This window comes from Budorcas taxicolor, chromosome 5 (genome assembly GCF_023091745.1).
Source record: "Budorcas taxicolor isolate Tak-1 chromosome 5, Takin1.1, whole genome shotgun sequence".
Lineage (NCBI taxonomy): Eukaryota > Metazoa > Chordata > Mammalia > Artiodactyla > Bovidae > Budorcas > Budorcas taxicolor.
In genome coordinates this window covers 101,941,583-101,965,308 of record NC_068914.1, presented here as the reverse complement: position 1 = coordinate 101,965,308, position 23,726 = coordinate 101,941,583, and the positions used below count along the sequence as shown (strand labels likewise).

Below are 23,726 nucleotides of genomic sequence, written 5' to 3'. Positions count from 1 at the left end.
GATCACGAGGACCCTTAGCTCAATGCTAAGATCACATCCCCTTTCTACCAACCAGATGCCTCTACTTCATAACCAGGAATCTAGGGAAAGGACTCTAATTAGTAGTCTCATACTTAACATTTTCTCAAAGGAACTTGTTTCTAATTTCGGTTAATTGGCTATTCCATATTTTGAACTGCATGAAAAGAATTAGGGGTTCCAATGAACACAGGCCTCACTATATTTTTCTTTACCAAAACCACTAGGAAGTTTTTCTTAATTTTATCTACCACTACTAAAAGTGAGTAAGAGATATAAATGGAAATTTCAAAATGAGAATCTCTATAGAACATTGTAGATGAACAAACCATTTTATTAAGCCTCCAGGCCAAGCAGGAAACAGCTTTAGGGGAAATAAACCAGTCCATTCTAAACAAGATCAGTCCTGGGTGTTCTTTGGAAGGTTTGATGCTAGAGCTGAAACTCCAATACTCTGGCCACCTCATGTGAAGAGTTGACTCAGTGGAAAAGACTCTGATGCTGGAAGGGATTGCAGGTAGGAGAAGGGGACGACAGAGGATGAGATGGCTGGATGGCATCACTGGCTCGATGGACATGATTTTGGGTGAACTCCAGGAGTTGGCGATGGACAGGGAGGCCTGGTGTGCTGCAATTCATAGGGTCACAAAGAGTCAGACACGACTGAACTGAACATAGCCTTTCTGGGCATAGGCAGGACTAGACCGTATCTTGTTGAACTACCACCACAGGATTTTTTCCAATCAATGCAGTGCTAGGGATACTTGAGGCTTCCCTAGTGGGTCAGCTGCAATGTGGGAGACCTGGGTTTAATCCCAGGATTGGGAAGAACCTCCAGAGAAGGGAACAGCTACCCACTCCAGTACTCCTGCCTGGAGAATTCCATGGGACTGTATAGTCCATGGGGTCGCAGAGAGTCACACAGGAAAGAGCGACTTTCACAATTCACAGGGATATTTCAGCAAGTTCAAATCACAGAGGGAGATATTACTGCTGAAACCTAGCTATTCTCTCAGCACAAACCATAGACCCATTCTCTTCACAAAGTCTGTGTCCAGTTGGAATGTGTGGGACATTTTTTCCTCTGGTTCTCTACTTTGGTATATCCCAGAATGGGAGTTTGACTTTTAAATTAAATTTCCTCCGTTTCTTTTTGAGCTCAAAGGTGAGGAAAGAATGAGGGAAGAAAAAAGAAGGGTGCGTGAGGTTGAACAGATATATTTCTCTAGCCACTAAGGCTAGTTATGGATTTTCCCTTGGGATCCCTTTTTTAATCCTTTGGTGCCTCTCCTGGAGATCCAGGCAGAGCATCTGCTCCAAATCTACCAGGGGCTTTAAGGTGAGGGGGTGGGGGAAACCATACAGATGCCCCCACCTCCCATCCTTTATGAACAGTCTGTACACACCTCATCCGCAGAGACCAGTGGGGGTTTTACTTATTTTGTGCATGCCTGCTCTTCCTTCCCTACCCAGTGCCCCTCAGCTCCCTTCCTAAAGCCTCTTTCCTCCTTGCGCTACAGGGAAAGTGCACAACAGGCCCAGTAAATCAACACAGTTCTAATGATCTCTCTCACTTGACCCTTCTAGCGTGACAGTGTCACATGGCAACAAATGTACAATAAACTTCACTCCATCTTTAGCTCCTTGCTGACAGGTTTTGATTCGTGGGATGGTGAGACCCATCTGAGGGAAATTACATCGATCAAAATGCATCTCTCTCTGCATTTATCAGGCCAATGCTCCCCCAGGCCATGCTCAAGTGCATAAAAGGCGTGCATCTGCAGGCAGCTCAGTGTCATATGCATTTGCAAATCTTTCCCTTCTTCATCCCTCCCCTACTTCCCTCCCACAAACCTTCAACAACTAACAAATTCTTTTTCTTTCCAGGCATGCTCTTGAATACTACTGGAGTCTGAAGCACCCTTATTTGCTATCAAGTGAAAACTCCTCAAAACACAACTTGCATCCTAAGTCAGAAGACAAACGTGTCCTCACTGACTAAACACAGGCATTGGACTGATTGATCCACCTCACTTCCCCATTTTCTCACTCAAGACTTAAAGGCCTGACGTCAATAACTTTAGCACACACGATCCTCACTCACATCTCCCAGTAACTGCCTTGTTTTTCTTTTCAAAAGCTTGGAGATAAAAAAAAGAGAATTGTGTGAAAGAGGAGACAGCCCATATAAGCAGCAAAAGGCACAAAGTATGATATACATTCAATAAAGCCAAATGCTTTCATGAATCACTATCACTGCATTTTCCATCATGGAATAAGATAGTTTCAAACTGAACTCTTTAGAAGACATCGTCAACTTTTCAAAATTCATTTTTCTTCCTGTTTCTCTTTCATATCTGGCAAATCCTTGGATAATCCTTGTACAATGGATATGAAAGACTGAGACATCCCAGATCGCCCCAAGGTACAAATTATATCTGTGACAATGCTTAGTACATAGGAACTACCATATAGATATTCAATAAATGTTAGGCATTATTTCAACTGCTTCTTTCTGGTCCTTGAAACAAAGTTCGAGACCATCAGCAGCATTCTGAAGCTAACGTCCTTCTTCCACACTAAAAGTGAAGTCATCAGAAGCTATTAAAAGGTGGTCCAGTGGTTAAGAGTCCCGTTCCAGTCCTGGTCCAAGAAGATCCCACATGCCACAGGGCAACTAAGCTCATGCGCCACAACTACTGAGCCCGAGCTCTAGGCCCTGTGTGCTGCAGCTACTGAGCTCGTGTGCTGCAAACTACTATAGCTGGTACACCTAGAGCCTGGGCTCCACAGCAAGAGAAACCCACACACTGCAACAAAAGTAGCCTCCAACTAGAGAAAGCTGGCACAGGGCAACAAAGACCCAGTGTAGACAATAAATAAATAAAAATTAGAAAAGAAAAAAAAAAGTTGTTAAGAATCAGACTCACTATCAACATGACAAAATAATTTCCTTTAGTTGCAAGGCAAATGGTATTTGGACAGAGGATCAGATTTAGGGTTAAGTGTAGCAGAACAGAACTCAGCAAAACCAGTCTTCTCCATCAGGTACTATTACATCTTCTCTTCCTGGGAACCTAAAAAAAGAAAATTTATGCTACAAGCCTTTACTGATTTCATCATCCCTAACAATTAATGACTACCAAAACAGATATCTATATAAAGTAAGGTCCAAGGGAACTGAGCAAGGATTTGACCTCTAACGCTATAGACCCAATTCCAGGTGCTCTCAAGGCCCTTGAGGAAATGCTTTCATAAATTACACATCAGTTTCTATCAACATCGTCAATAACACTGAAACTATAAAATTAAACCATTCATCCACTAGTCATTCAAATATCCACTGAGAGTCTACTCTGGGTCAGACAATGTTCTGGCATTGGGAATAAAAGATGAGTAAGAAAAAAAAAAGATCCTTAACCTCACAGGATTTATAAATTCACAACTGAGTGACTATAAAGATGTGTGCCGTTGTTCATTATATTACTGCACTGTGAGGATCCATGGGGAATTTTTCTTTCTGAATCCCAGGCCCATAATAATTACGCTTTTGATGAGCAACTTGTTAATTTTTATTTTGAACCCTGTTGCTGTTGTTTAGTTGCTAAGTCGCATCTGACTCTCCGCGATCCCATGGGCTGTAGCCCGCCAGGCTCCTGTGTCCATGGGATTTCCCAGGCAATACTGGAGTGGGTTGCCATTTCCTTCTCCAGGGGAGCTTCCCAACACAGGGACTGAACCCTCGCCTCCTGCACTGGCAGGCGAATTCTTTACCGGAGCCACAAGGGAAGCCCTGGTAATCACTGTAAATAGTGTAATTTTGTTTTCCTCTTTGTATTGACTGCTATAAAATTTGGAGTAAAATGTATGGCCTGTCCCTGGCAAGTGGTTTTGAAAATATTTCTATTCAGAAAGGAGGGGCCAGAAGTATTGAGGTGAGAGAGAAACATGAGATATCAAGAGATGGTGATCAGGGGAACTTTCCTGGTGGTCCAGTGGCTAAAACTCTGCTCCTAATGCAGGGGGCCTTGGTTCGATCCCTGGTCAGGGCTCCCACATGCTGCAACTAAAGATTCGGCACGACACAACCTGGTGCAGCCAAATAAACAAATTTAAAAAAGGAGAAATGGTGATCAGAGAATTCCCTGGCAGTTCAGTGATTAGGACAGAGTGCTTTCACTGCTGAGGCCTGGGGGGAAAAAAAAAGAAGAGAGAGAGAGAGATGGAGATCAAACACCCAGATCCTGAGTTGAAACTTAATAGATAAGATGAAATACAGTTAGTCACAGGGTTGTTACTGGTCCTTGAAGAATTCATTCCTCTCTAAATACAATGGGATTAATTTAGGGGAAAAAAAAAAAACCCTCAATGTCCCAAGAAGGAAAAAGAAAGGGGAAGGAAGTACAAGGTTATAGCTAGAAGTTTATCATTTTTTAAAAATCATGTATTTATTCATTTATGACTGCAGGAGGTCTTTATTACTGTGTACAGGCTTTCTTTAGCTGTGGAGAGCAGGAGCTACTCTCCAGTTCCCGTGTGCAGGCTTCTCACTGCGCTGGCTTCTCCTGCTGAGGAGCACTGGCTCTAGGCTTCAGTAGTTGCAGTTCCCAGGCTCTAGAGCTCAGGCTCAGTAGCTATGGCCCACAGGCTTAGTCGCCCCCCCAGCATGCTGCATCTTTCCAGATCATGGATTGAACCTGTGTCCTTTACATTGGCAAGTGGATTCTTAACCACTAGATCACCAGGGAAGTCCTAGAATTTTCAAATTAAGAGTTCCTGTCAATGTTTTCACGGTGTATATACCATAGCCAGAAATTAAGTCCCAAGTGGAGGACCAGCTGCAACAACTGGCAGCCTGAATATCATAGATGCTTTCTAAAGTGATTGCCTCTTTTTATGACAAAAAGTACCAAAGATAAAACCTCTACCCAAATGGAGTTCCAGCTCTATCTTCCAAACAAAACCCGTGTCTTCAAGATTCAAATTCAAGTGAACATTTTTCAAAACTTACTAATTTTATCCTGAATCCAATAAAGAATACTGTTTCAAGTTTACTGTGTTGCTCTACCAAAAAGTGTCCATTTTGACTTAATTTAGCACCCAATGGGCTCTGTGTTAAAAGCATTCACCTTTTTCAATCTTATTACCGATGTCACTCTGGATCATAGAGAGAAACTAGGAGAAACAAAACAACAGTGACCCAAATATAACCCAGGCTAATGTAGGGAACCTGAACTCAGTAAATTCTAAAACACAAAGCAAGAGAACTTACTGAATTCAAATAAGAGATATCCTTACTATCCTGATAGGCAACCAAAATAATTAACCAAGCCAGGTATTTTTTTCTGGTCAGCTCACTCACATCATCCCTTCTTATACTGTGTATGAGAAGCAGAAATTCCAATCTAAATTCAGCCAGATATATCCTTACAAGTAGAAAGGGGCATTTCAGGGAAGCTGAGGTACTGCTGAGTTGGAATTGGCCCTTCTCCTATAGCTGTTTTAAAGACTGAGCTATTGTTCACATCCAACACTGTTCAAGGTAAGAGTCTCATGTATACTCCCATCAGGACCTAAACCATGCCACTTTTTAAAAATCCTTCTTTAACAGTTATTTTCTCAGAAGTCTTTTCCTTGGAGTGATGGAAAGGAGGCTGACAGTGAGCAGTAAGGATCACAGTTTGCAAAAAACCCAAATAACTGCCTCTTTTTGTAAATGAATTACCACACTAAGATGTTAACAGTTCTCAGGCCAACCCGATTTTCCAAGGGAATGTAAGGTAGGTGAAGGTGAAGGTGAAGTCGCTTAGTCCTGTCAGACTCCTTGCGACCTCATGGATTTCTCCGTCCATGGGATTCCCCAGGCAAGAATACTGGAGTGGGTTGCCATTTCCTTCTCCAGGGGATCTTCCCGACCCAGGGATTGAACCCGGGTCTCCTGCATTGGAGGCAAACGCTTTAACCCTTTAACCTCTGAGCCACCAGGGAAGCACCCCAATGTAAGGTAAGAGTAAGGCAAAAAGGAAAGCAGGAGCCTTTTGGTGACTTTCCTGACTTTCACTGCCATGTGACTGATGGCAGGATGAAAAGCAGAGCCTGGGGGCTTTCAGGCGATGGTAGATTAATAATGACATGGCCTTGACTTCCCAGAGGTAAAGGTTATGAAACACTCCAGGGTGAGTGGGCTTCTAATTTCATACTCAAGAGTGAGTGACAGCAACTGATGGTTTTTTTCTCAGAAACACTTCAATGCTTAAACACACAGCTGTCACCTCCCTGCCCCACTTTCTGAGATTCATTTGAACATGTTTATTCCTGAGCCTTTATGCCAGTCAGTCCACAGAACTTGAGGTGGTCCTAAAGACCAATGCACAGAGCCTAAGCAGGACTAAAAGTGAAGGACTGGACTAGCAGCGGGAATGCCATGATCTTAGCACACAAAGAGTAAAGAGATACTCCAATACTGCCTGCCACACACATACACAAAACACATCTCCCAATACTACAATCTTACTTACTCTCAACAATCTTTTAGCTATTAAGATCAGAATCAACTTTCTAGGGCCAGAAGGGTGCCAAAGAACTGTAAAGTTACACCAGAAGTAGAGATGACCAGGAACTTTATCTCCTCGTATCTTTACAGTATCTAAAGCCCCAGTACAGCTCCGAACCAAATACTCTCCTGAGTCACCAGCTCCCATCACTTTTTCTCTTGTCCAAATCAAGCTTCTCCAACCCCCACTCTTCTCTAACCCCCGAGGAGGTCGTCTCGGTCTTGCTCTAGCTGACTGTAGGACAAAGCAAGGAACATGGAGGAAATGAAGGCTTCACACTTGAGACCCCTGGAAGCCAAATTTCTATTAAAATCCCAACCTCCCTCACTTAAAAGCCAGGAAGCTGCTGCTCTTAAGTGATGCAGAGCTTGGCAGAAATGTCAAGAAGTCAGTAGAGGAAAGCTAAAAACTTCTGAGGGGAAGTGAATTCTGTCTTAACCAAAATACACAGAGAATGAAGGACAACAGTTACCTGAGCATTCAAAAATTTACAATGAACACTAGGAAAACAATTTCTTTTCACCTGAGATATTTTAAAAGACAGATTTCTGGCTTTACCCCAACTTAATAAATCTGAATCTCAAAAGGAAGAGCCTAGGGAACTGTAAGAGACCCCTGGTAACTGTTACATGCAGCAACAGTTGGGAGTAATTGCAAATAGCTTTGAGACTATACAGATCAACAAAACAAAGCAAACAAAAACTCCCCAATCTCCCAGCCCCAACAGCAAAACCTCACAAAACCAAATAAGGCGGCTAGTCCACTCCAAAGTTTCCCCCAAAGTACTAGGGACCTTCCAAAAAAGCTTTTGCTTCCTACAAACAGGTTATCTCAGTTGCAGGAATGTGAAGGGAAAATGAAAGGAATCACAGCTGACTCTTAAGAGACACGAGTCATGCTGCTCTCTTAGAACTGAAATAGAGGAGCAGACACTCTTACCAGTGCAGTTCCATACAGGAAGAACATGCCAAAACAAGATCAGGGAACACCTCAGGCATGTGGGGGAAGAGAGAGAGGCCAACAGGTTCAGGCACACAAAGGTTTTTTTTTGTTTGTTTGTTTGTTTTGTTTTTTTCTATAGAACTGATACAGAGGAAGTTTCAATGAAGTGGAGAACAGACAGAACAGATGCTCTTGTCTTAAGACTCATGTTTTGCTTGTTCATTTAGAGCACTAAAGAGATCCATCATATAAAACCTCTCATCTTGCAGATCTGTTCATCTCCAGTTGCTCTTCCTCCTCAAACATTTCACACCCAAGCATGAACAGGACAGTACAAATTCTAAAACTGCCTCCTCTACTCTATACCTCAATAAACTTCTCACCCAATAAATACTTTCTAATACCCAGACACCAAGCATTTCAAATATGATCTCCTTCTCAATAAGGTATCTTCACTGCTAGGGATTAATACATTTCTGTATCTGTCCCAACAATCTGCTCTGGGGATGAGAAGGTAATGGGTTAAAATATTATCTTTAAAAATATGAGAAAAGAGTAATAAAGGAAAGGGAAGGGAGGAAAGAAGTTAACATTTTCTAAATCTTAACAAGGGACTTTCAGTTCAGTCACTCAGTCGTGTCTGACTCTTTGCGACGCCATGAATCGCAGCACGCCAGGCCTCCCTGTCCATCACCAACTCCCGGAGTTCACTCAAACTCATGTCCATCGAGTCCGTGATGCCATCCAGCCGTCTCATCCTCTGTCATCCCCTTTTCCTCCTGCCCCCAATCCTTCCCAGCATTAGAGTCTTTTCCAATGAGTCAACTCTTCGCATGAGGTGGCCAAAGTACTGGAGTTTCAGCTTTAGCATCTTTCCTTCCAAAGAACACCCAGGACTGATCTCCTTTAGAATGGACTGGTTGGATCTCCTTGCAGTCCGAGGGACTCTCAAGAGTCTTCTCCAACACCACAGCTCAAAAGCATCAATTCTTCGGCGCTCAGCTTTCTTCACAGTCCAACTCTCACATCCATACATGACCACTGGAAAAACCATAGCGTTGGCTAGACGGACCTTTAGATTTCATTAAAAACAGGGTCTTTGCTAGTTTGCAAACGTCAATACCAAGGATCCTCCTATAAAACATCTCATGATCTGATGATGTTCTATCTCATTCCCATTCCCAACTCCAAAATCCATAGGATTTTCTTTGACCCGATTCAGCTCTCAGGCATAAAAAGCAACTTTACTATTTTGGTGAGTACATAAGAAAATGAGCTATGTAATTATCAAACCTTACCTGAATCAAACCCATTTGTATTCTTTAAAATGTTACCACTCCTTAGCAATGTCAACCCAACAAACAGTATTACTCAAGTATTAAAATACATCTTAAACATTCCTATGCTACTGCTCTCACATCATGAAGAACTTCTGAACACTAAAATTACGTATCCTCCCAAGAATTAATAACACAAACACATACCAAAATCCCCACCAAACAAACAAACATCACCCCACACTTTTTCCTTCCGTACAGATTTTGAAAGACTGACAGATTTGGATTCAGACAGTTAGTTCACATTTCCCCGGAGCTAGGGAGAGTATCTATGGCTTCCCAGGTGGCTCAATGATAAAGAATCCACCTGCCAATACAGGAGACGGGTTTAATCCCAGGGTTGGGAAGAGCCCCTGGAGAAGGAAATGGCAAAATACTCCAGTATTCTTGCCTGGGAAATCCCATGAAGAGAAGCCTGGTGGGCTACAGTCCACGGGGTTGCAAAGAATCAGAGAGGACTGAATGAGCAGGCACAGGGAGATTGGATACCCATTACTCTGCTTAAGACAGCCAGGCTAGCTTACCGGTCACCCCAAAATTAAGACATACAACTAGACATACAATCAGGTATGATTTACAGATGGGTTTTAAAAATCTTATGCTACTAAGAGTGGCACCTTTTAAAAAACTGGCACTCAGGGACTTCCCATGTGGTCCAGTGGTTAAAACTCTGTGCTTTCACTGCAGGGGGCATAGGTTTGATCCCTGGTTGGGGAACTAAGAAGACATGTGCTGTGAGGCACAGCCAAAAAAATTTTTTTAGTAAATAAAAATTAAAAACTGGTATTCAGAGAATGATCTCACCTCAAGAACTTGGTTGGCAAAAACAGTTAAAGATATTTAAAAGTAAAACAGACTCAAAAGAATGTAGTATTCCCCTCCTTTTCCAGAGTTTGTTTACTCCTGGGGCAAAGACTAAGGGGGACCACAGAGAGGAATAAAACTTGTTTTTTATCAAAGTCATCAGTTCTGACATGTTAGAAGAAGGAATGTGAAGACATTAGTGGGGGTGGGGTATCAACCATAGGAAATAAAAAAGACAGTGAGTTTTTCCTTACTACAAACTTTCATACCTCTAGTTCTTTGGGTTCAAATTAGATGAATGAAATAAGTGAAAAATAAAGTGAAATGGTACAAGATTCCACGTACCTTAGGGAAATATAACCCTCTATTAGAAACTTCTCAAAAATCTAATTTACAGTGAACAGAGCAAAACAGCCATAAATGTTGACATAACACCAAAAATTTCATCTTGCTCCCCCCAATTTTTAAAGTTTTTCCTCTAAAATACTCAATTTATACTCCTAACATTTCTCCACAATTTTCTTCTCATCCACAGCCAGGCAAAAAGTATCTGTCTGAGGTTTAGGGCACAGAGGGAGGGTAGAAATTGAGCAAAGAAAAACTTGACTCCTATTTCTCTAGTTAAAACTAGAATACATTTTCAACAGTCCTGGGCAGGAGAAAAATTCCATTCTGAGTCTTTGCTCTTCCAAATTCCTATAGCCAAGTGGTTCAACAGCAGTTGAATGGCACACATAATGACATCATTGATTGGAACCATAATAGAAGGGAGTGAGAAGAGCGGGTTGGGGGGGAAGTGGGAAGGAGGGAGGTAAAGATGTATTTGTGTTACAGACAAAAGACAAGTTCTGTTCCTCAGCAGGGACAAATGAAGAACCAGATGAGGGGATAAACTGAGGTCAGAGAGTTTTCCCTATTGTTTCCTCTTTAAACAGCTCCTTTACCACTCCCTCAAGGTTCCTTCCAATGGACGGGTATAGAAATGGACGGGTATAGAAATGGACGGGTATAGAAGCAGCATGTATTTTTATCTTAAAGGAGGAGGCAGAAGAAAAAAAAGACAAATATTTATTTTAAAATTATTATGAATTAGAAGGGGATTTGAAGGATTGGTTAGATTTTGGCTGGGCCCCAAAAGCTCCCAGAGATGCTGAGGACTATGTGGGGTTAGTCTCTGCTTTTCTGAAATTCATCTTCTCTTGACAGCCACTCTCAACTGCCATCTCTTTCTAATATATAACCTATTCTTATCTTTTCTTGTTGATTAATATGTTAAAATAATATAATTTTTCAAGTGGAAGAAGCATTTTTTGGGAAACTGACAATCTAGGATGGAGGATGAGGGGAAGTAAATTTTCCCCCAAAGCCCTTTATCAATGCCTGAGAGGATCTATACTGACTTTTTTCTATCTACAATTCCTACTACCTGCATTTTTCTTGATCTCATGGGGCACCCTGAGAAAAGGAAATAGAGGATTAAGTTTGCACTTGGCCCAATTACTGTTGCTTAAGTATATGTGGATAGAAAGAATCCAAGCCTACTCAGCATGCTACTTTCCCAACTTATCCTGGGATCAAATCTTTTATTTCTTTAAAAAAAATATCCTAAACTCCTCACCATAGCTTATGGTTTCTCAGGGCTCTTATAGTTTCAATGTCATATGCACTGTCCCACAGTTCTTCCTTTGTATTTTTTTGGGGGGGGAGGGGGGCAGAATGCTGTGTGGCACATAGAATCTTACTTAGCTCCTCAAACAGGGATTGAACCATGACCCCTGCATTGGAGGCATGGAGCCTTAAACCACTAAACCCCCAGGGAAATCCTTCCTTTGGGAAAGGGTTTGTATACACATGCCTAAACTCTAACAAATCCCAATTATAAACTCTGAGAAGGCTGGTGACCAAATTCTTCTTTTTGTTCTTCGTGGCCATGTCATGCAGCTTGTGGGATTTTAGTTCCCTGACCAAGGATTGAACCTAGGCCCCCGACAGTGGAAGCGTGGACTCCTAACTACTGGACCACCAGGGAATTCCCTAAAATTCTAAATCTATAGTGTGAACTTCCTTCTCTCCATATCCAACTGACTAACCTCTATATCAAAACCCAACTGCTGAAAGGGAGAAACAGACATTCATTTTTTTTCAGATGGTAGAAGGGAATCGTGACAGAATCAAATAGGCCTTCCAGAAGAGCATGAATGGAGACAAGCCATAATGAAGTCTGTATGCTATAAGACACTGCTACAAGTCCTCTTATAGTTGGAACTGACTCTTTGTCCCAACTTTCTCTTTGATATCTCAACACATTTCAGTGACAAGTTCCTCAAAAACAAGGCAGGTTCAATGTCTCTCTCATTCTGAAGTGGTTCATCCCCACCAACAGTGAGCAAAATTGAAGAATTGTACAAATGATTCATGAAACTTATCACTGCAGCCACCCAAGATTCTTCCAGCTACCAGCTTCAGCAACAAGAAGATAGTCAGTAGAGGAATATTTGTTTTCAAGCTTTTTATACCCTGAAACTGTATAACACAGAATATTCACAGTAAAGAAAACTGGCAAAACCCACAAATATGGAAAAAGTAGCCTTTAGGGTTTACAGGTCCCTTAAGATAACTCATTAGGACAGTTATCTATATGAAGAACTACAAGCAGTGAAAACTCAGTAATATCTTAGTAGAAAAGGAAGGAAGATGTACTAACATCAATATTTACTATTACTAATCAAGAATCAAGAAGCCATAACATGCCCCTCACACTGTCAGGAAGGGAGAAAAATATAAACCACACCCCAGTTTTCTGCTTAGTGCCTGGGCCAGATATTTTTGTTTCTTTGTAGTATTTACCTAGTTGGATTTTCTGCACCTTCCTGAAGCATCAGTTTTCACTTTTCCAAACATGTTAACGTTTGAAAACAAACAAAAACTATAATCCATTCAAATCAGCTACATCAGTTAATAACATATTTCTAAGCCCAGACTTAATGTACTATGACCATCATATATTAACTGAGCTGGCCTCCCACCTATTTCCCTTATCCTTTCCTTTGAGAGATGAATTTCTTACATGCCAGGCCAAGTCCTTCACTAAGAGGACTGATCTAAACATTATTTCTCTTAGGAGGCTTGGAAAACTAACTGAAAGGAAAAAAAGAAAAAACACAACCAGTCAAGCACAAGACTGAAAACTTAGCTGGTGATCAATCAGAACCAACCAGGCAGAGGTTATTTATCCGGGTTTTGTATTGTTTGAGGGGGTAGGAGGTTTCTCAGCCCAGAGTCACCATGAGGCTTATAGGAGAAAAGGCATGCCATTCTATCCTCTAATAGTCCAAAGAGTTGGAAGGGACAATTTACAGCCTCTTGTGTAAAAAATGTCTATAAATGCCAGTGCCATTCTTTGCCCTGTCACTTCCCATTATCCTAAACCAATAGGATTCTATTCACTGAGACCTGAGCTAGAAACATGAACGGACAGGCCTTTCTTGAGCAGGGGAAAGAGGGAAGATGACTGGAGGGGGGAGCCAGACTTCTTTAAGTTTCTGTGTATTGCCTAATGTGTATACTGTTGTTGTTTAGTCACTAAGTCATGTCCACTCTTTGCGACCCCATGGACTGCAGCCTGCCAGGCTCCTCTAGCCATGGGATTTCCTAGGCAAGAATATTGGGGTGGGTTGTCATTTCCTTCTCCAAGGCATTTTCCTGACCCAGGGATCAAACTCACGTCTCCTGCATCTCAGACTTTTTACCACTGAGCCACCTGGAAAGAATACAGTATACTTGTGGACCTAAAAGCTGAAATACATGAGCTGTCAAGCAGAAATCAGCCTAGGAAGGACAGCAGATATTCAACATTCTCAAATTTATAATATGCTGGAGATGGTCAGATTATGACAGTTAAAAAAAAAAATCTGTCACAAACACTATGCTCACTCCTCTCACAGATTCTATCATATCCACTGGTCTGCAGTGGAATCTACTGGAGAGAAAACAGGATGCAACAAGAACCTCAAGCTGGATCAAGGAAACACAAACTCTATGCAATGAGACAATAGGAGGTGGGTCTCTCATTGCCCCTTCTAGGAAACTAGGATGAAGAGGTGGTATTTCCACACCACCTACTAACCTCCATTATTTGTACCGTATCTGTGCTGAGAGAACTGTAAAACTTAAAAGACAGATAACCAAATTACAGAGGAGGCTATACTGGAACCCAGGACCCCAGGATGAAGTGAACATAACTGTGCTAATCTGGTTGTTCCATAAATACAAATTTTATCGTATCACTAACCTCTGGCCAACCAAATACTAGGTTGCAAATAATTTCTGGTGATAGAGAACTGTTAAACACAACACTTTGAACCCAACAACTGTTACAGAAAAAGTAGCTGGTTGCAATTTTAGGATCTAGGTCCAGGACACTTAAGCTCTAGGAATAAAAGGTTACTTAAAAAAAAAACAATACTTCCTCTTCTTGGACTTCCTCGTGGTCCAGTGGTTAAGACTCTCCCTGCCAATGCAGGGGACACAGGTTCAATCCCTGGTCTGGGAAAATTCCACATGCCATAGGGCAATAAAGCCCATGCACCACAACTACTATCTCTGCTAGTTCACCACAACTACTACAGGCTCTCATCTGTGTTCTAGAGCCTGAGAGCCACAACTACCGAAGACCCCAAGATGAGAAGTCTGTGCACCACAACCAGAGAGGAGCCCCTGCTCGCTGCAACCAGAGAAAGGTCAAGCAGCAATGAAGACCCAGTGCAGCCACAAATAAACTAATTAACTTAACTCTTATCTCATTCCATTTCCTCTAATTTCTCTCCTCCTACAAATTCACTCTGAAACTGCTTATATTCTACAAGTACTAAAAAATTCGGGCCAATGGAAACAGTGGTCCAAATAAGTGGTCTGATAAAGGATCTCTATGCTACTTTCAAGTATGAAAGCTGTGTGGGAGATATAAGATAGACTTGAGTTGTCCAATGCACATGTGGCTATTTATATTTAGAACAATTAAAAATTCAGTTCCTAGTCACAGTAACTACATTTCAGGTGATAACTACATGTGACTACTGACTAGTATAGAGGCATACCTTGATTTATCATGCTTTGATTTATTGTGCTTCACAGATAGCATACTTTTCACAAACTGAAGGTCTGCAGCAACCCTGTGTTAAACAAGTCTACTGGAGCCATCTTTCCAACAGCATTCACTCACTTCATGTCTGTGTCACATTCTGGTAATTCTTACATTTCAAACCTTTCTATCAGTTACTATATTTGTTATGGCGATCTGTGATCAGAGATCTTTGATGTTACAGTAGTAACTGTTTTGGGGCACCACAAACCATGTCTAGATAAGACAGTCACCTTAATAAATATGTGTGCGCTGACTGCTCTACCCGCAGGCCATGGCCATTTCCATCTCCCTCCCTCTTCCTGGGCCTCCCTATATCCTGAGACACAGAAATATGGAAATTAGGCCAACTAATAACCCTACAGTGGTGCCTAAGTGTTCCAGTGAAAGGAAGAATTGTACATCTCTCACTTTAAATCAAAAGTTAAAAAGGCATGTCAAAAGCTAGACAGACCAAAAGCTAGGCCACTTATACTAAACAGTTAGCCAAGATGTGAATGCAAAGGAAAAGTTCTTGAAGGAAATTAAAAGTGCTACTCCAGTGAACATTAGAATAAAAAAGCAAAACAGCATTATTGCTAATGTGAAAAAAAGAATTCAAGTGGTCTGGCTAGAAGATCAAAAAGTCATCAGTTCAGTTCAGTTGCTCAGTCGTGTCCGACTCTTTGCGACCCCAAGAGTTGCAGCACCGCCAGGCCTCCCTGTCCATCACCAACTCCCGGAGTTCACTCAAACTCATGTCCATCAAGTCGGTGATGCCATCCAGCCATCTCATCCTCTGTCGTCCCCTTCTCTTAAGTCAAAGCCTAATCCAGAGCTAAGTGCTAACGCTTTTCAAGTCTATGAAGGCTGCTGAGACAGGTAAGAAAGCTGAAGAATTCTGAAGCTAGAGAGCTTGGTTCCTGAGCTTTAAGGAAAGAGCCACATCCATAACATACAAGTGCAAGGAGCAGCAAATGCTGATGTAGAAGCTGCAGCAAACTGTCCATATATATATATATATATATATAAAACAATTAATGAAAATGACTACATCAAATAGATTTTCTATGTAGATGAAACAGCCTTATATTGGAAGAAGATCCCATCTAGGACATTCACAGCTAGAGAAGAGGTTAACGGCTTCAAAGTTTCAAAGGACAGGCTGACGCTCTTGTTAGGAGGCTAATGCAGCTGGTGAATTTACGTTAAAGCTAATGCTCATTTACCATTCTGAAAATCCTGGGGCTCTGCCTGTGTTCTGTGTATAGACCAACAAAGCCTGTATGACAGCACATCTGCTAACAACATAGTTTACTGAATAATTTAAGTCAACGGTTGAGACCTACTGTTCAGAAAAAAAGATTACTTTCGAAGTATTTCTATTCCTTGACAATGCACCTGGTCACCCAAGAGCCCTGACAGAGATGTAAAGTGAGATTAATGTTTCCACTCCCTCTCATACAACATCCATTCTGCAGCCTACAGATCAAGGAATAATTTCAACTTCCAAGCCTTAAGAAATTCTTTTCATAAGGCCACATGTAGTGATTCCTTTGATAAACCTGGGCAAAGCAAACTGAAAACCTTCTAGAAATGATTCACCATTCTAGATGACATCAAGAACATTTTGATTCATGGAAAGAGGTAAAAAAAATCAACATAACAGGAGTTTGGAGAAAGTTGATTCCAACACTCATAGGTGACTTTGAGAAGTTCAAGACTTCAGTACAGGAAGTTAACTGCAGATGTGGTGGGAACAGCTAAAGAACCAGAATTAGAAGTGGAGCCTGAAGATGGGACTGAATTGCAGAAAATTGGTAAAACTTGAATGGATGAGGGGTTGCTTATGGATGAGCAAAGCAAGCAGTTTCTCGGGATTACCCTGGTGGTTCAGCGGTTAAGAATCGGCCTGCTGATGCAGTGGACACGGCTTCAATTCCCTGTCCAAGAACTAAGATCCTTTATTACTTTGGGGCAACTAAGGTGTGCCACAACTACTGAGCCCACACTCTAAAACCTGTGCTCTGCAACAAAAGAAGCCACCACAATGAGAAGCTTGCATACCACAACTAGAAAAAGCTCTCAAGCAGCAACAAAGAGCCCAGGCGCTGCAATGAAGAGCCAGGACAGCCAAAATAAACAAACTTTTTTAAAACAGAAAGTGATTTCTTGAGATGAAATATACTCCTGGTGAAAATGCTGTGGATACTGCTGAAATGACACCAAAAGATTTAAAATGTTACATAAACTTTGTTGATAAGGCAGCAGTTTGAAAGCACTGACTCCAATTCTCAAAGAATTTATTCTGTAGGAAAGCTATTAAACAGCACTGCACAGTACAGATAAACAATGTGGCAAACCTCATTGTTGTTTTAAGAAACTGCCGAGCAATATATCTGTCTACAACTCCACACACAATCACAGAAAACTAACAAATCTAATCACATGGACCACAGCCTTGTCTAACTCAATGAAACTATGAGCCATGCCCGTGTAGGGCCATCCACGACGGACGGGTCATGGTAGAGTGTTCTGACAAAATGTGGTCCACTGGAGAAGAGAATGGCAAACCACTTCAGTATTCCTGCCATGAGAACCCCATGAACAGTATGAAAAAGCAAAAAGATAGGACACTGAAAGATGAACTCCCCAGGTCGGTAGGTGCCCAATAAAGACTGAAGGTGAGAGGAGAAGGGGACACAGAGGATGAGATGGTTGGATGGCATCACCAACTCAATCGACATTAAGTTTAACTAAACTCTGGGAGTTGGTGATGGACAGGGAGGCCTGGGGTGCTGCAGTCCATGGGTTTCGCAAAGAGTCGGACACGACTGAGGGACTGAACTGAACTGACAACTTCACACAGCATATGATTTATATTTTATTATATAAATATTAAACCACATTTAATATTTCCTTCATGATAGTACTTTTTTTTAAGCAATAAAGTACTTTTCAATTTAGGCATGTACACTACTTGTGACTCACTTTATTGCAATATTCACTGTACTGTGGTGGTCTGGAACTGAATTCACAATATTTCCGAGGTATGCCTGTATTAGATAACAGATTATTCAACAGAACAACACTGCGTAGAATATTTCTGTCATCACAGAAAGTTTTATAGAACAGTGGTGCTCAGCAAAAAACAGCAAGGACATTTTCTCGGGCGTTTTACTGGTTTATGAGGCAAATTAGAGCAAACCACTGCTAATAGGATAATTGTGAAAATCAAGATTTATGATCAATGCTAATGGAATCTATACTCAAAGAGAACATTTCAGAAAGTCACAAGTTTCCAAGAAAAGTGGTCCTTGGAAGAAACCAGATATACTCTAGTATAGTGCTACTCAAAATGTAGTCTGCCTCCTAATGCTTGACCCTCAAACTGTTAACAGCCTATAGTAAGTTCAGAAACCATTTAAAAACTTCCAAAGAAATTTAACATGTCTTTGACATTTTTACTTCACAAAAGTACCTCTCTGCAATGAATGGGAAAATTTTAAAATCTAGACTTTCACCACAGAATTTGGGAAGCACTACTCTAGAACAAAAGCGTGACAATGAATGTTAGAAAAGAGCTCATACAGAGTTCTCCCAATTACCATTATCTCATTTTAACTCCTTAGAATTTAAAATGGGAACTAAAATCTTATCAATGATCAACTGAAACACAGAAGTTAATTGACTCAAAGTGATAAAACCTGAACTGAAAACTAAGGAAGAAAACTACAGTTTATATTGAGGGTCAAAGTGTCACTATGTTAGGGAACTGCAATTATTTATTACAATTATTTATTCTCCACAACATGGTATTAGGTATTGCTCCTAGTTTTATAGATGAGGAATAAAGTTCAATAATTTGCTCAAAATTAATAAATATATCTTTTCATGTTTTACTCAGCATCCTGTGGAGGCTGAAAATAGGTCAAATATAGAGAAAGATTCCAGAGAAGGGAAAAGACTGATATCCTTGTGTAAGTTAGGTGGACAGCACAGAGCAACACACAAATTCCTTTCAGGAATGGGTCTATATGGGCTGAGTAGTAGGAGATACAATGTCCAATTCTGTTAATTTTGATTGAACATATAATGTATGGCTGTTAGCATAACTGATGCCACTTTGGATCCATTCAGCTCCTCCTGTCCTTCCACTGACCCTACCTAGACTGTACTGTTTAGTCAATCTCTTCTCTGTCACCAAGGACTTTGTAGTTAATATTGTTTAATGATCATGAGGTCTAGCTGGTCTTTGTGCTATTTAGTCTCTGAAACAATGAAGGCCTTCAACAACGTATTCTCGGCATCCATGAGACTAGTTACCCATTTATAACCCTGACTTGGAAATATACTTCCTGTTTCCAAGCATATACCCTCAAACCTTGGGTTAACTAAATACAAAAAAAGCCCCAACGGCCCCTCCACAGTGTAAAGTACAGCTGCCAATACTTTCAGGTAGCAAAATGCTACCTTATCCTATCTGCTACCTGATCTTACCTGTAAGTAAGTTACCCTATAATAAACAAATTCACCTATTATATGCAGCTAGTATCATGATACCATCTCAGTTCAGTGGGTATCTTTTGTACCTCTGCCTTCCAGCACACAAACTAATCCAAATCCCTAGAGGAGTGCAATTACTGCTGAGATTCTCAGATACCGAGGCCTCATATACAAAAGGAGACAAGATGAAAATCAGGGCCACAGATACAAGGCACCCTTCCCCCTGACCATCTAACAAAACACAAATGACTTTTCGTTTATAATAACTCTTCCCAATTAAGCTATATGTGGTTTAAGAATTATATATCCTGCCTCCCTCTCAACTCCCTTATTTCAGTCCACATAATCCCGGGGACGGGGGAGACTGGTGGGAAGCCTATGGGGTCACAGAGTTGGACACGACTGAAGCGACTTAGCAGCAGCAGCAGCAAACCACCAAATACTCCTACTGAATACCTATGGTCTCAGCATCAAGTTGGGCAAAAAGACATGATGTTGTATTTCTGCTAAACATAAAAAATATAACCCAAAGGAAAGGAAGATGAAGCACAGTTGTGTTCAAGGTTATGAGTCCCATAGGGACACAACTTTTATATGCTCAGCTCTTTTTCTGAGCAAAAGTATAACTACTGTCAGATCAGTTTTTTCCAACGGATTTCTAGAGAGCTAAATGCTTCCATACTTGAGTGGGAAATATTTTTTTTTTAATGATGGTTTTTTTGATTTAAAATAAACTTCCCTTAATCCAACTATCACCTCAACAACCAAGAAATATGCTCTCATCCTCACAGAACAAAGATTAATAAGAGACTATTCGCTCTAGCATTTTCTCTAATGTGCCTAGCAAAACTCCAAACACAACAAGGTCCTGTAGTATTGATCACTTCACAGGGCATGGTGTCAACAAAGTCATCTTGCTTAAACTAAACAGTGTCAGTTAGCAGAAGGGTAGAAAGAATAAAGTAACTTTCTCAGTGTTTTTCTATAGAACCTCCAAATTTTATTTTCAGGTATCTTTGCCTAATGACAAGACTGTCTTCCCCTGATTATTTAATTTCTAATATACCTATATCAGAAGTTAAAGCAGATGTAACATCACTGAATCCAACATCTTAACTAAGGAAAATACAGACCTTGTTCTAACAGCCAGTGTGGAAGTTATGCAAACAACATCTAGAAAAAAACAACTCTGCAAAACAATTCCCAAATTGTAATCAATAGTGAGAGGAGGTGATAGTCAAAGGATTGCATTAAATAAAGTGCTGAGTAGCCAGTTCTTAGGACAGTCATTTCCAACCTATGCAGCCCCAAGCTGCTCTAATGTTGCAAACATAGTACCTTACCTTTCTGGAGATTGAAGAGACATTCAAACCAAACCTTTGAGCTCTTTCTTTTAGCTTATCCAGGTTAACCTACAAAAACATAGGGGGGAAAACATATTAAAAAAAAATCAAAACAGAAAACACAGAGGTACAAACTATGATCCAAAGTTAAGAGTTCAAATAACCCTATACAACATCAAAGATACCCTATGTGCCAAATTAGGAAACTAAGCAGCACTCATTCATGCCACTAATTATTAAAAGACCTCTCCTGGAATGCAGTGAGAGATTTAGCCCTGCCTCCTTCATTCATCAAAGGTGGCAAAAGCCTAAGGAGGGTTTAAGATCAAAGTAAGCCAAACACTGCTTGAAAAAGCAAACAAATGTCTAAATCATCACCTCTAAACAAGTCCATCACTCACAGTTCAAAATTGTTAATTTCTATATCAAGCCTTTGCAGGTAATTCTTAACTCGATCTCCTAGCAAACAGAAACTATCGCTGAAGCTCTCCATTCTTCAGAAGACAAACGCACTACCAGTACCCAACTCAATTTTCTTACTTCCTTTTTCTTGGAAGCCTTGATATATAAGATGATATAAGGATATCTGGGACATTTTCTTTACTAGTACCACTGCTAATAACTACTACTACTACTAAAACATTTCACCTTCACTTTAATTATTGAACTGTAACTCCAAGAGCAAGATTTCATAAAGTAAAATATATTTCACAGCATCTGTTTGCATTTTCTAAGCATGCTGATAGGTCATAATAGTCCAGAAGACATACTATCCTAGTCTTTACTCTCTGGTATTTAACAGGTAGTGTTGAAAATGACCAGTATCTACAGACAGAACTCGTAAGTTGCTTCCACAGATTCTCCTGTGGTAATTAAGAGTTAGACATTATCCAAAAGCCACTGGGTAAGGTCTAAAACTCTACCACCATAGAAGTTCTATGGATTATCCTCTAGCTAACAAAATCTATTCATTTTTTCTTAAGGGGGTGGTAGGAAGGAAGACGTTTATGACTCTGAAGATGCAAGAATTTTCCTCTCAGTACCTCAAACAATTCATTCTATTCAGAACATAAAACACTGTACTGAAAACAAGTCACCAAATTCATATGACCTGTTTCCTCTATCTGGAAAGAAGGAGGAAATCCCTAACTTAAAACTAACTGTATAGAGTTAAGGTTAAAATTAAAAAAAACCAATTTCTTACCATAGGCTTGGTGTCAGACGACAGGCCTAAAGAAAGAAATAAAAAAAGCTTTATTTTATATTCTTAGAAGTCATAAAGAAAGCTGACAGTCTTGAAATTAAGTTAGATAGGATAAAAATCATATATAGGAAAAATGTCCTTTATCTAATAAAGTTAAAGAAAAGGCAGAGATGACACATAGAGACCATATCTGCATTCACTGCCACTTGGAACATAAAATAGTACAGCCAATGTGGAGAAGTCTGGCGGTTCTTCGAAGAGTTAAACACAGAACTTACCATATGACCTAGCAATTTTACTTATACGTATATACCTCTAGAGAAATGAAAACACATAACCACATAAAAACTTGTATAGGAAAGTTCACAGCAGCATTACCCATAGTAGCCAAAAAGTGAAAACAATCCAACCGTACAGTCAACTGAGGGGCAGATAAAACACAGTACACATCAGTACAATGTCATATTACCCAACAACAAAAAGAAATCCTGAAACAGGGATAAACCTGGAATACATCATGTGAGGTCAAAGAAGCCAGTCACTCCAAGACCATGAATTGTATGATGCTATTTATATGAAGGCAAACTAACATATATAGAAAAAACTTACTGGTTGCTTGTGAGGACAGAAAAAGCAGATGAGAAAAGCTAATGGGTATGGGGTTTCTTTCGGGGGCGATGAATACGTCCTAAAATCAGACTAAGATGATAGCTGCACAACCACCCGAATATATTTTAAAAACACTGGATTATATACTTAAAGAGGATGAGTTGGATGATATATGAGTTATAGTTCAATAAAGCTGTTTAAAGAGAAAGACATATCTAGACAAAGGTGCAGAGCTACTATTATAGACAGTTAAAATTATGGCTACTTAAAGCCAATGTTCTGTCCTGAAATTATCACTTAGAAGCAAGCAGCATATTAGCCTCTAAGGCTCAAAACCTATTCTAGTCAGTAATTATTTACATGAAACTTTTCAGAATTTTAGTTTAAGCAATCTCAATACTGCAACTGGCTCCCTAACCTTCCACTGTAAATTTCAAGTATAAACTCAACTGTTTTTTTTTTTAATTTTTAAAATTCATTCATTCATTCATTTTGGCTGCACTGGGTCTTTGTTGCTGCAGTGAGTGAGCAGGTCTACTCCTCACTGAGGTACACAGGCTTCTCCTTGCGGTGGCTTCTCTTGTAGTGGAGCACAGGCTATAGGGTGCACAGGCTCGGTAGTTGTGGCAGATGGGCTTTAGTTGCACACGGAATCTTTCTGGACCACAGATGGAACCTGTGTCCCCTGTACTGGCAGGGGAATTCCAAACCACTGGACCACCAGGAAAGTCCTGGACTCGATTTTTACCATAACCTACGTACTAGGAACTATTTACATATTTTTATGTTCACTCATAAAATAATTATTTCCTTTTATTGGTCAACTTTCCTTTACCGGCTAAGCATTAATTTTACCTTTAGTCTTTCTTCAAATAACACCATTAAATATATCAACTTCTGCTATTCCATTACCAATCCTATGATCTCTCTCCTGATATAATGAAATGTCAGAAAATATTTTGTTTTTAAAGCATGTAGCCACAGTGATCAGAATTTCGCTGGTCTTTTAAAAGTCATAGTGAAACTCTACAAGATCTTTAGAGGACATTTTCTTAACAGACTTGAAACTTTTAACAGGCCACTAGGAAGTCTGTATTTTATTTGGCAAGTACATTTAAAGTCTCTCAGAATAAGTACTATGTTGTTTTTAAAAAGAGTAACATTTTTCCCTTAATTTATTACAGATACATGTTCACTGTAAAAAATTTAAAAACTTTGAGACAAGCAAAAAGAAGTCATTCTAAATTCCACCAACCAGAGACAATGAATGTTATCAACTTACTATATATC

The 23,726-nt window shown here is 40.3% G+C and overlaps 1 protein-coding gene across 1 annotated transcript in view; it reads right to left on the bottom strand.

The window, feature by feature from the left end:
* Positions 1-23,726, bottom strand: part of SARNP (SAP domain containing ribonucleoprotein) — a 47,836-nt gene that overhangs the window by 5,500 nt on the left and 18,610 nt on the right. The window contains exons 8-9 of the mRNA XM_052640236.1: positions 21,828-21,853; positions 20,624-20,692 (exon numbers count right to left, since the gene is read on the bottom strand). Of these exons, the coding sequence (XP_052496196.1) occupies positions 20,624-20,692; positions 21,828-21,853 (95 nt within the window). The remainder of the gene's footprint in view (positions 1-20,623; positions 20,693-21,827; positions 21,854-23,726) is intronic.